Source organism: Corticium candelabrum, chromosome 10, assembly GCF_963422355.1.
Source record: "Corticium candelabrum chromosome 10, ooCorCand1.1, whole genome shotgun sequence".
In the NCBI taxonomy this organism is placed as follows: Eukaryota; Metazoa; Porifera; class Homoscleromorpha; order Homosclerophorida; family Plakinidae; genus Corticium; species Corticium candelabrum.
Genome location: NC_085094.1, coordinates 4,425,841 through 4,441,307, shown reverse-complemented (window position 1 = coordinate 4,441,307; position 15,467 = coordinate 4,425,841). Strand labels below are relative to the sequence as shown.

General features: G+C 43.4%; 2 protein-coding genes across 2 annotated transcripts; one reads left to right on the top strand and one right to left on the bottom strand.

Annotated features, from left to right (window-relative positions):
- Positions 1–11,588: 11,588 nt before the first annotated feature.
- LOC134185278 (uncharacterized protein K02A2.6-like) lies at positions 11,589–12,569 on the top strand. Its single transcript, XM_062653058.1, has one exon. It carries the CDS (start codon positions 11,589–11,591, stop codon positions 12,567–12,569), a length of 981 nt encoding a protein of 326 aa, XP_062509042.1.
- A 615-nt stretch (positions 12,570–13,184) lies between these two features.
- LOC134185853 (probable serine/threonine-protein kinase drkC) lies at positions 13,185–15,085 on the bottom strand. The gene is made up of 2 exons (XM_062653734.1): positions 13,658–15,085; positions 13,185–13,606 (listed from the first exon to the last, which is right to left on the bottom strand). The coding sequence occupies exons 1-2, from the start codon at positions 15,052–15,054 to the stop codon at positions 13,369–13,371; spliced, it is 1,635 nt and encodes a 544-aa protein (XP_062509718.1). The 5' UTR covers positions 15,055–15,085; the 3' UTR covers positions 13,185–13,368.
- Between the last annotated feature and the right edge of the window lie 382 nt (positions 15,086–15,467).

Here is a 15,467-nt window from a genome sequence, read left to right as displayed (position 1 = left end):
AGGATTTACTCAAATTAGGGGCCAAAAAGGCTCTGAACGCAGAAAAACTCTAGCGTTTAAAGGGAAAGACTTGGCTATATCCAAGGCAAAAGATCTTGTGGCTAAGGGTAAAGACTTGGCTGTCAAAAAAGGCTCAGGACCTGACACAAAAAGCGCTCGCCAAGGGAGTGGCAACCACTCAAAAAGCTTTGCCCAAAGCTTAGGACTCCAGGGTGGGACAGATCGCCAGTATGATAGACCTACGTGCACCTTAGGCAAGATCAAAACTCTGACATTCAATTCACAGGTCCAGAAAGTTCTGCAAAAGCGTAGCAACGAACTCATCATAGTTAATCTCGTGCTGTCTTGAGTAATGTAGTCGCGGGTAATGGTGTCAAACGATTGCGATGAATTTTATGTAACCTCTAATATAGTGCAATGGAAACGTCAGAGATCGAATCACCTTACTTTCAAATGCTCGAGGATCCCATAGAGGACGACTCGATCACCGAGTTCGAATACATCGAATATCTCCCTAACGACTCCAGTAACATGAACAAACTCGGAGAGCATAAATAGAGACTCGAGATCTAGACGAATACCGGATTCCTTACAAAGCGATGCTGGAGGTTAGAGGTAAACTGGTCAAAGCGGCCGACGATTCCAATTACGCCGCTACCGATGTCGTCACACTCGTCAACAACAGATGGTCGCTCTTTCGATCTATCCAATACCAAATCGACGGTCACATAGTCGAAGACGTCAATCAATACCTACCTCAAGCCAGCACGATCATAAATTAGATCTAATTTTCGGACGACTATATACAGTTGAAGTACGGCGACCAATATGCTTTGGTATTGCGATCGTGGCCTCGAGAATCGTGGGGTATACAACTATAGAAATACCTATAATAAAGACACCCTAACCAACAAGCCCAAAGCCAATGAGTCTCTAGTCATCAAAGAAGAAGATTACTTTGATGATGATGGAACCCATTGGGTAGCCATCTATAGCGACCCCAAGACACGAGATGTGGAACACTTCGATAGTTTGGGAATGCGACCTTCGGAGGCTGTCTACCGGTATATACAAACGACAGGAAAAGGCATAGTGAATAATTCGAGCATACTACAAGATATAAATAGCGTCCTGTGTGGTTACTATTGCCTATACTTTATCGTTCATCGTTGGCAAGGTCGCTCCATGCAAGATATTCTGCTCGACTTTACCCAAATGCCGTCATTGAAAAATGAACGCCGTGTGGGCTGTTTCATGTAAACACTTTTTAATGTAGGCGTGTACATAGAACCACGGTGTCGTACTGTGTGAGGTGTAAAAGAGAGACTCCGGAAGTGAATCCGACTTCTATGAGGACAAAGAACAATAGGATAATGATGAGATCGACGTGCCCAGTGTCTGGAACCACAAAATCCAGATTTATGTCGATGAAAGAAATCGAAAGTGCTGGATTGGGTGGAATTATAACTGCTATACCGCTTATGGAGCCGCTTCTCAAAGTGATATTTGGTAGTGGAGCCGCAAAGGGGTTGCGTCTACCTGGCACGGTGGGTGGAGGTAAAAAGTACCGTGGACGGACCTACTAGCCGAACAACTTCATAAACCCGCGAAACTGCGGTTTCCGACAAGATGCATCAGGGTGGGAGGTGTGGACGACACGTGGTCCGCAGGTCTTGTCGACATGCAGTCTTTCTCGAAAAATACCGACGGAATCAGGCATCTTGTCAACGTCATCGATGTTTTCAGCAAGTACGTGTGGTCTAGTACGTTGGTAGACAAGACGGGTAAAATTATAGTTCGTGCTTTTGACACTATACCAAAAGAAAAACCCAGTAGGTTGTGGGTGGATCGAGGTGTTGAATTTTACAATAGGACCATGCGTATGGATCGCTGGCTAGAGAACAACGGTATCGACAGATATTCCACATACAATGAGGGTAAAGTGGTACTGGTTGAAAGATTGAATCGACCCCTAAAAACCAGAATGTAGGAATACATGTCGGCCAACAACACCTATAAGTACATAGACTTTTTGGGTGAATAGTTGAAAAAATACAATATCTCGTATGACAGGTGTATACGAATGAGCCCCACAAAACCAGCGACAAACGAAACGAATCAACGGTTTGGAATCATCTGTATGGTGACACAGTCGAGCCCCACAAACCCGTTGTTGTAACAACGATGAAAGTCGGTGATTGTTTGAATATCCAAGAAAAGACCACCTTGAAAAGGGATACACACCCAACTGGATCGAAGAAGTTTTCGAGATCGTCGACATACAGAACACCAACCCAGTGACCTATAAAATCAAAGATTTGAGTGGTGAGCCCGTCGACGGATCCTTCAGCGAGCCAGAGCTACAGAAGACGACCCATGATGTGTTTCGTATCGAGAAGGTGATATGGAGAAAGGGACAACGAGCGTTCGTCAAATGGAAAGAATATCCAATAACATTAACAGTTGGGTGGACAACCTCACCACCCTTGGATGAGATCTACGATGGTCTCCCATAATTGCTCGTATTCGAATCGAGTTTTCTCTTTGATGAGCGCGCATCGTTGGGCTTGCTCTGGAAGACAAATTGTATCAAGTTAATAAAACGGTTATTCAATTTCATGCGTCGCTTTAACTACGAAGAACAGAAACTGACATTGTATTACGCAACAAATCGATAGGCTAAATTAGTGTGGTTTGACTAATTCATCGAGTATGTGGTTTCTATCAAAGCATGCACGTGATTTCAATTAAGACGCTGCTTTATTAGATTTAAACACACACTGTATCTTGCGAGAATAACTGTAGAAGTGAGTCTAATAACAATAAGATAGCTTATTTTTGAATTGTTGACTTGATAAGTTGTTTAGTATTCGCAATCCTAACAGTCAAAATTCTGTGTGTGTGCTCGAGCTCATTCCTTTTCAAGTAAGGGCACTTAATTGAAACAGAATCGGTGTTAATAAACACAACATGATTACACACACACACACACACACACACACACACACACACACACACACACACACACACACACACACACACACACACACACACACACACACACACACACACACACACACACACACACACACACACACACACACACACACACACACACACACACACACACACACACACACACACACACACACACACACACACACACACACACACACACACACACACACACACACACACTCACAGACACACACACCACATAAATTTATTAGCAATATCAGCAGTGATTTGTTATTGGCGAGTGCCAATGTATCAATGTAGTTATAGCCAGCTATGAATGCATGTAGTACAGAAGTCTCTCTCAGGTGCCCTCTTATTGATGTGAGGCCGTCTCCTCTGATCAGTTCCGTGATGCACGTGACGTGCAAATTTGCATGACAGCCACTAGCCTTCTCTTATCAGGAACCGTGCACCAAATTGTGGCAACCATTCTTGACACACTTTGTTGATGGTGCGAGCATGAGGAACAACTATATATGGTTTTAGTTTAGTTTGTTTGTCCATCGGTTTGTGTGTCTGTCTGTCTGTTTGTCTGTCTGTCTCTATGTATGTCTATCGGTCTGTCTATTTGTCTGTCTGTCTGTTTATTTGTCTGTCTGTCTATCTGTCTGTCTATCTGTCTGTCTATCTATCTGCCTGTCTGCCTGTTTGTCTGTCTATCTGTCTGTCTGTCTGTCTGTCTGTCTGTCTGTCTCTCTGTCTGTCTGTCTGTCCATCACATATATTTGAACTTTTATCTATGATACGTTTTGCAATTCAGGGTACTATTTACTGTCAAACTACCAGTAGTGTTCATTAACTAAATTAAGCTAAAATTGAAACTCGTGTAAAACAAAGTGAGGACTACACTTAAAACCTACAATGTACGAGCAAAGCCTCCAGTACCAGCTAGGACTAAAGTACTGGGTGGCAAAGAGGTCACATCTGTTGTCTTCAGACATTGAAGACAGCTTTTTAGAGATGACTCTAGCATTACACTTCTGGAGCTGAACAGAAAAACGTTTGAACTAGAAGTCGATAAACTCCGCAGACTTCGGTCGTCTCACTTTGTCCGATGACTTCTTTGATAATTTGCACAGAAGTTTCCACCCATCGATCCCCCAAGCTCCAAAATGCTTCATTATCAGTGGGTTTACAGTGGCAATTATGCCACCTGGTAATTGCTGTTTGCTGTATTTCTCTTTCTTCCTGTCTGCTCTTCTCTCTGCGGCGGCACCACTAACACCAGCAAATGATGGAAAGATGTCACTACTCCATGGGTGGGCGAGGGAGATATCTAGGTCAACGTTGTTTCCAATGTCCGAGTTAAAAAATACGATGTCTAGTCTGTTGTCTGTGGTTGTACAACGACTTCTCGGCTCCCTGCGATGGTGGATATGCAACCCACGGAAACAATCAGACCAGACGGACGAAATCGATTCGTGAGACCTAGCAAAAGTCTGGAGCTGTCCAAACTGCATAGACGTCTAAGAGACACCGTAATAGATTGTTGGCTTAGTGCGAAAACGCCGCTGTCCACCATTAGCGATAGTATCGTTAATATTAACCTCTTTAGGACGTCACGTTCTAGTTGAATAGTAATATCTCGACGAATAGCTACAGACTGGAGAGTGAGCCTGCGTGATTACCAAGGGCCAAGGATGAATTGCTTTTCTAAAGATGTTGTCGTAAGGCTTCTGATCGGAGCTATTCTAATTACTTCGAAGGGTGTCCACATCTAGGCGAGTTTACCCTAGAGACTGTCTGGTTCCTGTGATAGGTCCCCTCACGTTTTGCCAAAATCAGCACCTAGTTAACTATACCAAAAAAGGAACTGGGCTACAACACGCACAACACAATTCGACCTATGCAACTACTTTGTCTCGACTTTGGCAATGGTACTTTGGCAATGGCACTTTGGCAATGGCGACTCCGGACAGTTGCCGTGGGCGTGACTAACATGTGGGTAGGAATGCAGTGGTACGTGTGCTATTTGACACAATGTCATATGTGTTTCGTACAGTATGATTAGCGTTGAAACTATAGTCTATCGGCCAAAGTTTAGCTAAAAGGCGCCCACAAATCGACTTTCATTGCTCCCTTCTCGCAAGAAAGCTTTATCGACGGTAAATGATAGTCAAAATAGTCACTAACAAAATTCAAAATGTTTTCACTCACGACAGTTGTTCGTTGTTGAAATAGTAACTAATATCTAATGCGCGCATCGCCTCGGATGGCAAATGATCGTTATACGGGTATCTACGTACATGCAAAACGTTTTTCGAGCGGCTGTTTGTCACGTTTTGTAGGTAAAAAAGCAAATAGAAGGGTTGTATAGGTAAGGCATTGTATCTCTAACGTTATGAACGCAACGTGCCAGGCTGCCATCGCGGTAAATCTATACGGCCTAGCGCGTTACATGGGCGTGGCTTAGGCAACATGGTTAGCTACTAATGTAGGCGGTACGCATGCATGCCAGAGTAACAATAATTCTAAAAATAGTTTAGTCGTCGTCTGAATAGGAGTCGAGCCATCTAGATTGTTACTTCTTCTGTGTCCTATTATCTAGCATGTGCTGCAGAGAGAGGTCTGTGCAGTTAGGACGGTGACAGTGCATCGAGCCGTTCTGCAATCGCGTCGACATTTACAGTTGCCAAGTTTCTGAAAGCAATCGCATGTACATTTGAGTCCTCCACTATACATCGAAAGTTGTTTTCATAAAGTTATAGCTCTAGAGTATTGAATCTACTTTGTGCTTGTGCGTGTAACTAGAACGACAGCTGTCATGTCATGGTACTACAAGGAACAAATTTTACAATCAACAAGGTCGGTCGGCCACTGTGCAAGTGAGAAGTGCAGTCCTATCGTCTCCTTTAATTTCAGCAGCCTTGTGAACTGTTTCTCCGACTTTCTTGATTAATATTCATACTGTGTATGTTCGTTTGTGTGTGTGTGTGTATGTGTGTGTGTGTGTGTGTGTGTGTGTGTGTGTGTGTGTGTGTGTGTGTGTGTGTGTCTGTGTCTGTGTCTGTGTCTGTGTCTGTGTCTGTGTCTGTGTGTGTGTGTGTGTGTGTGTGTGTGTGTGTGTGTGTGTGTGTGTGTGTGTGTGTGTGTGTGTGTGTGTGTGTGTGTGTACAATTTCTGTTTATGTTCTTTTGCTTTGCCGTCTTTCGTAAAAAACAGACAGCTATCGGCCAGCGATTCGATCCCTTTTTCGCATTAGTAGAAGTACTTGTACTTCTGGAAGTCCTTGATGACATGCAGCAGTACTTGGCAACAACAACAGGTGTTGCAGTATAGCGCGGAGCAAGCTTTGATGCAGTAAAACGACCAAGGTACATACGTTTCTATGTTATGTACGTTCTGTAGCAGATACGGTATGGTAATTTCCTTCTAGTTCGTCCACTAAATACGTACTGAATTGTTTATCTCCACTAATTAGAATTCTAATAATTAGCTATATTAAATTGGAAATGTCGACCAGGTAGCAAGTGTAAACTCTATCAGTTCGATCATGACCGAGCGGACATGCAAGGCCTTTTAGAGTCTAACTACTGGTTGAATTACACATACATCGGTTAGCTCGTGCTCTAGGTAACTTCTTCGCAGGAGGTTCTTCCAGAGCAATTTTGCACATGTCGCGGTCGCCTCTACGTCCCTAATTAGTGACCTACTTGCAAAAATTCCGTGTTACAAAAACAGATCTATACTGCAAATCAACTTAAACTTTATTTGTCAGAGTGGCGTACACATCCACACTAGAAATTAAGTTGCTAACAATTTTAATACCCATGCATTCCAAACTAAACTCACAACGATGTGAGTCTATACGTCGCCTAGAGAACTGTAGAAGTCAGAAGTATCTCTGACACGATTTAGAGGATCGAGACGAGAGCTTTGACAACAATATTCTACAGTTAGTCTGTTGGCAGCTCGTGCATGTACTAGCACAACGAACGCGTGAATTCGAAGCACCGACATGCAAGTACCGTATACATAAAGAACTCGCGGTTATTACTGCGATCATGATGTTTCAGCGAATACTGCGAAGTAATCACGGGGCGCACAAATAAAATTTGCAAATTTCTAGTCATATATTCAGGCAGTCACTGCATGTTCGGTCGCTTTGGTATGAGCCTAAGTCGATCGCTATTTCAGAGAAATGGCTTCGGAGATGAAGCCACTTGCGAAGCAAACCGCGATGTATCCCACGTATTCTAGTCAGCAAAGCGATGAACAACAAAGCTAGACCGGTACGGCAATCAACTAGATCTAGTAACGTTCTGTCGTTGGAACGCAGAAATTTAATTGGCAATAATTTTTATCTCGATTGTCAAATCGCAGTAATTTAATAAAGAACGCAAAAACTACCATTTAGATAATATACGTACTACGATACGTGTGCGTGGTGATACGTGGTAAGCAACAATATTTAAAATTAAAAATGCGTCGATTATTGTGCGGTAGACGGTTAAACGGTTCGAACTTAACGTTAAAGATCATCTAATAGTATGTCAGGTCATGTAGTAGAAGAAACCAGTCGTTAGAAACCCTGCATTAATGTAACTGCATGCACCACTGGTCTGATTCACAGTTTCCCGTATGTTTTTTTACATGACGTCGACTGGAAGACACCATTAGCTCTAGTTTAGTTACACTAATCTATTACATTAGCTCTAGTTTAGTGACAAACACACACCCACGCGCGCGCACACACACCTAAATATTCTTAAATGTCATGAGATGCTTCTCAGCGATCACGCCCCCAGCTGTTAAGCTGGTAACAGGTGGGGGCGTAACCTCTGAGAGGCAGCTTCTGACATTTGGGAATTTTTAGGTAGGTGTGTGTGTGTGTGTGTGTGTGTGTGTGTGTGTGTGTGTGTGTGCACGCGCGCGTCTGTGTTGCATCGAGCAACTGTGTCGTACGGTCGACGAATCCGATAGTTTTGACCGTCGTACCGGATGGATGATTTCGTTCACATGCACCAACCGGTCTGACCACCTCGAACATGCAAAATTATGTAAGCGCGTTTCGCTCGGTGCACACATCTGCGAAATTTCTCTCATTGATTGTCATGTACAGATGCACTGGAGATATAGATCCAGTGATCGCTACAAGTTTAAACTTTTCATCCTCAATGATATGTTGCTTTCTTTAGGCCGACTTTGGCATCAAGACACGACGCACACAGATTCATTTCGCTTTCCTATAGCGTTGCTCAACTTGGCGTGCTGCATCATGGTGCACGGACGCAGCATGTAGTCCAGGTATACTCGAAGTGGCGGATCCATGCAGAGTTTGGCTGAAGGGGGCACAAGCAACTACAAGTCTGCATGACGTCATCACCTTTATGACGTCACTCATTCGCCGCGTGACTCGACGTTCGGACAGGTATAATTATGAACCAGTTTAGAGGACATATGTATAGTATGTTACTGTTTCATTGCAAGTAAACACAAATTATGCTTTGGCAAAGAATTGTTTAGTCACTATAGTACAGTCATGCTTTCTCTTTAACGAGAATTTGATTACACGAAATTAGACACTGATTAAAGACATAATTAAGAGTGAAAATCGTAGACTTGATGCTCATTCACAGTTTCTGCCATCCAATTAAATTAGACAAAAACATGCACGGCAGTCATACGGAGCAAGCAGTCAGCAGAAGAAGAGGTGTACTTGGCACATTTAGTGGGTCGGTTCTTTCAGCTAGTGCTATAGTGGACCTCACAGACAGTTTAGCATGCTATTTTCTAGACATTCTATTTATTAGTTACAGGTTTATTTAAAAAAGTTGGTAAGTATCCATAGTATAAATGTAATACTGATAAACACTGCACATTGCGCGCCAAGGAGTTTTTAAGTGTAAATCTGATAACGTCGATCTAGTTATACATCGCAACGGGGTTTCAGGCCAACACTTTAGCAGTTACAGCTCCTACCTCCAGGGATGCCGTTGCCATGGTGATGGTGCCAATTGTGGCTCCAGGCTTCAAAATCGTGGCAACATGCAAACCTGGCTTGGGAAACACTTGGCATTCATAGCTGACCTCGTCTAAAGGCCGCTAATAAACAGCTATCCTGCATGTATAGAATATTTGCAATCATTTATTCGAAAGCACCATCTAATGCCATTTGCTCGACTTGGCTAAATTTTTGAGTCTTAGACTTATTAATATTAATCAAGTGGCACCGGAGAGCGCCACAATTTTGGTACAAGCTATGAATAAGGCCGGCAACACTGACATCTGGTGCAAATATTGCATACAGATTGGTCGTGTATATAGGCCGAGGTAAGAGCGAACTTCCTACTGGAGTGGGTCGGTACTTTAGCATCTCTCGAACTCCCATAAATACGCGCTAGCAAAATAATCAGAAAGTGAGACCCACTGTGACTAATTGAGAAAATTTCAATGAGATCGAACATACCAAATTTGAGGAACGTCATCTAACGTGTGCTAAATAACTATGTTTCTTTGGCTTGACTGTGGTATAGCGAGCATGCGCTTTAGGTGTGACTGCGGTTTGCGTACGTGTTATATTAGTCTAACGTAAACTAGCGTTGAGTGCACTTGTGCAGTAGAGTACGTGTCGTTCACTGTAGCAGAATAGATTCTGGTATAACCGGTCCACTGAGTCGGTATACGCGATATACTTAGCCTAGACTACAGCGGAGTAGTATCACGGCTGATGAGCTATACAACAATTGGCGACGAGGATATACTCGGAAAGTGGCGAAGAGTACGTAGCCACAAGAAGATCGGTACGACACTGAGGAGCACCGATTCAGTTGCGACAAGAGATTGTCATTGAACGATAAGAGTTCGAACTATCAGAGTAAACACACGACCGTATGGCTGCTGCAAGTTATCATGGACGTTTGGCGGAGTTCATCCCAGGAATTGACACCGTAGAGAACTATAAAGAAATGTTCTTCTTCCAGTATACAGCTAACTCGATCGAAGATGGAGACAAACAGAAGGCCGTGTTCTTGACGAGCATCGGAGGGACGACCCACACCCTATTGAAGAACCTAGTAAGACCGTGACTGCCGCAAGATCTCGAGTTGGAGGCGCTAATTGACGTGCTAAAGAGGCACTACCAGCCCAAAGTAGTCGTCATAGCGGAGCGATTCAAGTTCTTCAAAAGACAACAGCGAGAAGGTGAGTCAATCGCTGTGTATTTGTCTGAGCAGACTGCTGCATCGGTTAGCGAATGACTGCGAGTTTGGGGAGTATTTACAAACCGCGCTACGCGACCAACTCGTATGTGGGTTGAATAGTGAAGCACTACAAAGGAAAGTGTTGGCAGAGACAGACCTTACATTAGAGAGGGCTCTGCAAATATCACAGGCATTCGAAGCAACGAGACAGGAGACTAGGGTTCTTCATGGTAGTGCGCCACAAGGTCCGTCCACTCTAAAATCTGAGACCGCGTACATTGTTCGGAAAGACACAACAGGTGTCAATACAAAAACCACGAAACATGGAGTGGTGACGAACAAGCATGTCACCGATGCGGAACGAAAGGGCATACGCCACAGAATTGTAGATCTAAGACACAAACGTGCCATTTTTGCAAGGGACAGGAGCATATTAGTCGAGTATGCCGAAAGAGAATGCAGAATAGTTATTCCAAAGACGCAACACGTGCAAAGGGGAAGCCCCGAACTACTCATCACGTAGACGAGCAATCGCTTAGTGTTGTTTATAGTATCTCGGACAAGAGAGGTGTCACAGTGGAAATAGACGTTGCTGGAAGACAGATAGAGTTAGTAATCGATACCGGAGCAACAGTTACGGTTATCCCCACTAGTAAATATCAGAAGTACTTGAAACATATGCAGTTGCGCCCAAGTACCACCAGATTGAACGCGCACAATGGACAGCCCTTGAATGTGCAAGGAGAAGCGAAAGTTCCTGCAAGATACAAGGGACAGCAAGTAAATGTAAAGTTTCATGTGGTAAAAGTGAAGAACAAGCCCGCCATCCTAGGTAGAGACTGATTGAAACATTTTAAACTAGATTGGGATTCAATCTTCACTGTACAGAAATTTCAGGCAATAGACCTAGTGGAAACCTTTCCACAGTTGCTTGGCACTGGGGTAGGTACATTGATTGGATATCAGACTAACATCGTGTTGAATACAAATGCTAAACCAAAGTTTCATCGACCCAGACCGATTGCATATGCCTTGCATACTAAGGTCGATGCTGAACTCGAACGAATACGGAAAGAAAGTATCCTGAAACCAGTAGAGAAGGCATCTACAATAAGTAAATACTGCTTCCCCGCAAATTCCGTTAAGGAAGGGAGCACTTCCATAAATACCTGATGAGAAGGAAATTTAAGCTAGTAATCGATCATCGACCGCTACTAAAGATTCTAAGAGCTAAGGAAGGAGTTCCTACGCTAGCAGATGCACGACTGCAGCGCTGGGCACTCATATTAAGTGCCTACAGCTATGAGCTAGAATACAGGGCAGGGCAGGATAACAAGGAAGCTGATGTATTGTCTCGACTTCCTATACCAGTAGAAGTGATTAATCCAATGAACAAATCTTGGAATGGATTACTGTGAACAATTGCCCATGACTGCCAAAGAGATTGCAAAGGCAACCCAATTGAATGTGGTGACAAGTATAGCATATCAATATACTCGATACGGATGGACTACCAGAGATGTGGACAAATCCTTACAACAATTTGCTAAACGTGCTAATGAGTTATCGATTGAAGGAGGCTGCTTATTGTGGGGCATCAGAGTTATCATCCCAGAGGAATTGAGAAAGACCGTATTGGCGCAGATACATGAGGGTCATCCGGGGACAAGCAAAATGAAGGCTTTAGCCAGAAGTTATGTGTGGTGGCCAAACCTGGACAGGAATATAGAAGATTTGGCAAGATCATGTGAACAGTGTCGAAAGCAGAAGAGTAGACCAAGTACTACTAAACCCTCACATCCACGGATCTACCCAACATCACCATGGCAGCGTGTCTATGCAGAGTTTGCAGAATTTGCGGGGAAGCAGTATTTACTTATTGTAGATGCCTTCTCTAAATGGCCGGAAGTCCACAAACTGGGTATAAATGCTACTACAGGGCAGACAATTGAAGCTATTCGAAGAAGCTTTTCTTGTCATGGATTGCCACAGCGACTCGTAACCGACAACGGTCCTCAGTTTAGGACACAAGACTTCAATGAGTTTATGGAAGCCAATGGAATCAAGCATCAACTGACTCCACTCTACCATTCTGCATCTAATGGACAGGTAGAGCGAATGGTACAAGAGTTGAAAAAGAGCTTGAAGGGTCGACCAGCGGGAAGGTCGATAAGTCATCGAGTGTCTTCGTTCCTTCTCCACTATCGTACGACTCCACATGCTGCAACAGGCAAAACTCCCGCCGAACTGTTGTTAATCAAACGAATACCGATAACCAAGTTATCTTTGTTGCGCCCAGAGGTAAGTGACATTGACAGAGATGAGCAGAGAATCAAGTTCGAGGAAGCTACCAAACGATCAAGACAACTGGATCCTGGTTGTAAAGTCAGTGTGTGGAATCCACGTTAATATAGTCGTGGTATGTGATTGGTGGGAACCGTCGAACAACAGCTAGAACCAACCAACTATTTAGTGAATGTGAAAGGACATTCCAGATACGTGCATATAGACCAAATGCGGTGGAGAGATCAACGGAGTGTACCAGAAACAGCTAATGTAAGCGTACCAGAGATAGAGGTGGAAGAGATACCAGCACCAGTCATTCCTGTGAAAGAGACAGTACAAGTAGTTGAAATTCAATCTAATCAGCATAAGAACCAAGATGAGGAGTCTACCTTGATCTCCAAAAAAATGTTATCACCTCCAGAAGACCACGAGATTGAGACTCCCAGACGATATCCAAAGAGACAAAACAGACAACCACCAGCAAGATATCGTAAACAATAGATAAGGACAGCACCAGGCTAAGGAAGAGAGAGTGTGGCATAGAGAGCATGCGTTTTAGGTGTGACTGCGGTTTGCGTACGTGTTATATTAGTCCAGCGTAAACTAGCGTTGAGTGCACTTGTGCAGTAGAATACGTGTCGTTTACTGTAGCAGAATGGATTCTGGTATAACCGGTCCACTGAGTCGGTATATGAGATATACTTAACCTAGACTACAGGGGAGTAGTATCACGGCTGGTGAGCTATATAACATAAACAACTGTATTCTACACAGTAAATAACAATTTTTACGACTAAAACTACCAATTCTAATATCGTATGCTATAGCAATCTAATCTGCTGTAATACCTCTACATAGCAGCTAAGCGTCACTAGACTAGTAGTAACAATTGGCCAAAATTCAAAACTCTCGTGTAGTCACTCTAACATGCATCTTCCACATGAATGCTTTCCAGACAGCTGACAACTTCGCTAAACGACGGTCGTTTCCGAGCTCTTCCTGCCCAGCAAGCTTGCATTACGCTTGCATACCCTTCCGGGCAATTGCACGGAACGATGGGACGCTCACCTCTTTCTACCGCGTCGTCGACTTCGTGAGCAAACCGATACTGCTCGAAAGGAAAGCCACGTGACCAAATCTCCCAAAGCACAATTCCAAAACTAAGCACAAAATGTATTATTACATACAATAAAATTGACGTCGTCGAGTACCTGTAGACATCGATGGATCCATCGTAGCTCTCTCGTCGTGCTAACTCTGGTGCACTCCATCTCACTGTCCCGATACCATCTTCAGACAAATCTCTCATTTCAACTAGAAGCTCGTTTTCTGAATTCGTGCTGCTCAATGCATTGTTTCGATTTGATCGTCGGTTTTTCTGTGCCCCACAAAAGAGTCTTCCAAGACCAAAATCAGCCACTTTGACAATCCAACTTTTGCAAACGAGTAAATTCTCACTTTTCAGATCTCGATGGATTCTCGGCGGGTTCAATTTGTGAAGAAACTCCATTCCTTTCGAAGCGTCTAGAGCAAAATCTATTTTACGATTTTGATCTATTTCAATACTGACGTCATCCAGTACGTGACGTAATGAACCTCTATGCGCAAACTCGACGACAAGAAACGGTTGTGCTTGTGGACTCGTTTTACCGGCTCCGATGAAAAGTACAATATTTCGATGACGCATCGTTTGCATAAACTTAATTTCTCCTGCAAATTCCAATGACGATTCTGATTCCTCATTGTTAATCAGCATTTTTACAGCAACGTCTAGATTACGGTATTGCGCTTTCCACACTCTTCCCGAAGCTCCTCCTCCTATTTCGTCCTGCAGTTCTATTTCTTGCCAACTGATCTGCCACGCATCGTTCAAAATTTGTATTTGACGACGGAAAGCCGTTTCTCGTTCTCTTCGTTTCTTGATGATGCGCCGTAATACAACAACGAGTAAAGTAATAATACCTATAACAAGAATAACTCCCGTTCCAATGTAATAATAAGTTGCGTCTTGACAGTGAGAACCAGTGAATCCGATAGTACACGTACATACGGGAGCTTGCGTTAGCCTGTCGCTCACCACCAGACATCTTCCATGACGACAGTAACCCGTGACACAAACATTGCATTCGGTCAGCCTCGACGAACGCTCTTGTCTCGTCGTCGTTCCGTTTGGACATTTGCGACACTCTTTCGTCTCTACATCAGAGTAAAATCCTACTTTGCAGACGTCGCAGGGAAAACGAGAAATGTTGCTCGATCCTAGTCCTTCAGGACATCCAGCCTTGATGTAAAGTAAACTAGAAGGCTCTAGACTTATTAGATATCCTCGCCAGAAATGCAAAGATGAATAGAGATACTTGAACGGCAAATTTTCTAGTTTTTCATGTGCGACGAAATTCCAAGTCTGCAAGTGAACAATAAACATCCACAAACGGATATATGCGTGCTCATTGAATTTCATGGTACTAATAAAGAAAGGACACCTAGACACAATCCATAGCGTTTCACTTTGAGCGGTCGCCACAAAATAGCAATCACGTCCCTTAATAGAAGCAAAATGTGAAATTTGGTTGGTTGGTTCTAAGTATCTCCACGAATTGTTAATCATGTTATATCTCCACAATTCGTTCGAATAATAATATTTGTCATATCCGCCAAAAACAAACATTTCGACTCCTATAACTGCAGCAGCATGATTATATCGAGGTGAGGGGACGCTTTCTGCTTCCTCGTCAGTAATGGGTCCGATGTAACCGGACCCACTACTCTCGATCATTTTCACTTTCTTCCAAATTCTACTTGTAAGAGAAAATTGCCAAAGATCATTAAAATTGTGGTTTTCATTCCAACCTCCAAACAGCAACGCTGACGTCGAGTTGATAGTGACGACTGTAAAACCATATCTAGAAGGCCTAGGACTTTTCACTAGTCGTATGTGATCTCTTGACGCGATCAACATTGTGTACCTGGATGACACCACCAACCACACATTTTCCAGCATGTGCATGCTAATCACTTGCG

What these genes read in the sequence shown, in the direction of transcription:
- LOC134185853 (XM_062653734.1), bottom strand. Translation starts at nt 15,054, where the DNA reads ATGATTAACAATTCGTGGAGATACTTAGAACCAACCAACCAAATTTCA. An exon ending in GGATCCATCGATGTCTACAG is followed by an intron (nt 13,607 to 13,657) that starts GTACTCGACGAC and finishes TTTTGTGCTTAG; the next exon opens with TTTTGGAATTGTGCTTTGGG.
- LOC134185278 (XM_062653058.1), top strand. Translation starts at nt 11,589, where the DNA reads ATGACTGCCAAAGAGATTGCAAAGGCAACCCAATTGAATGTGGTGACA.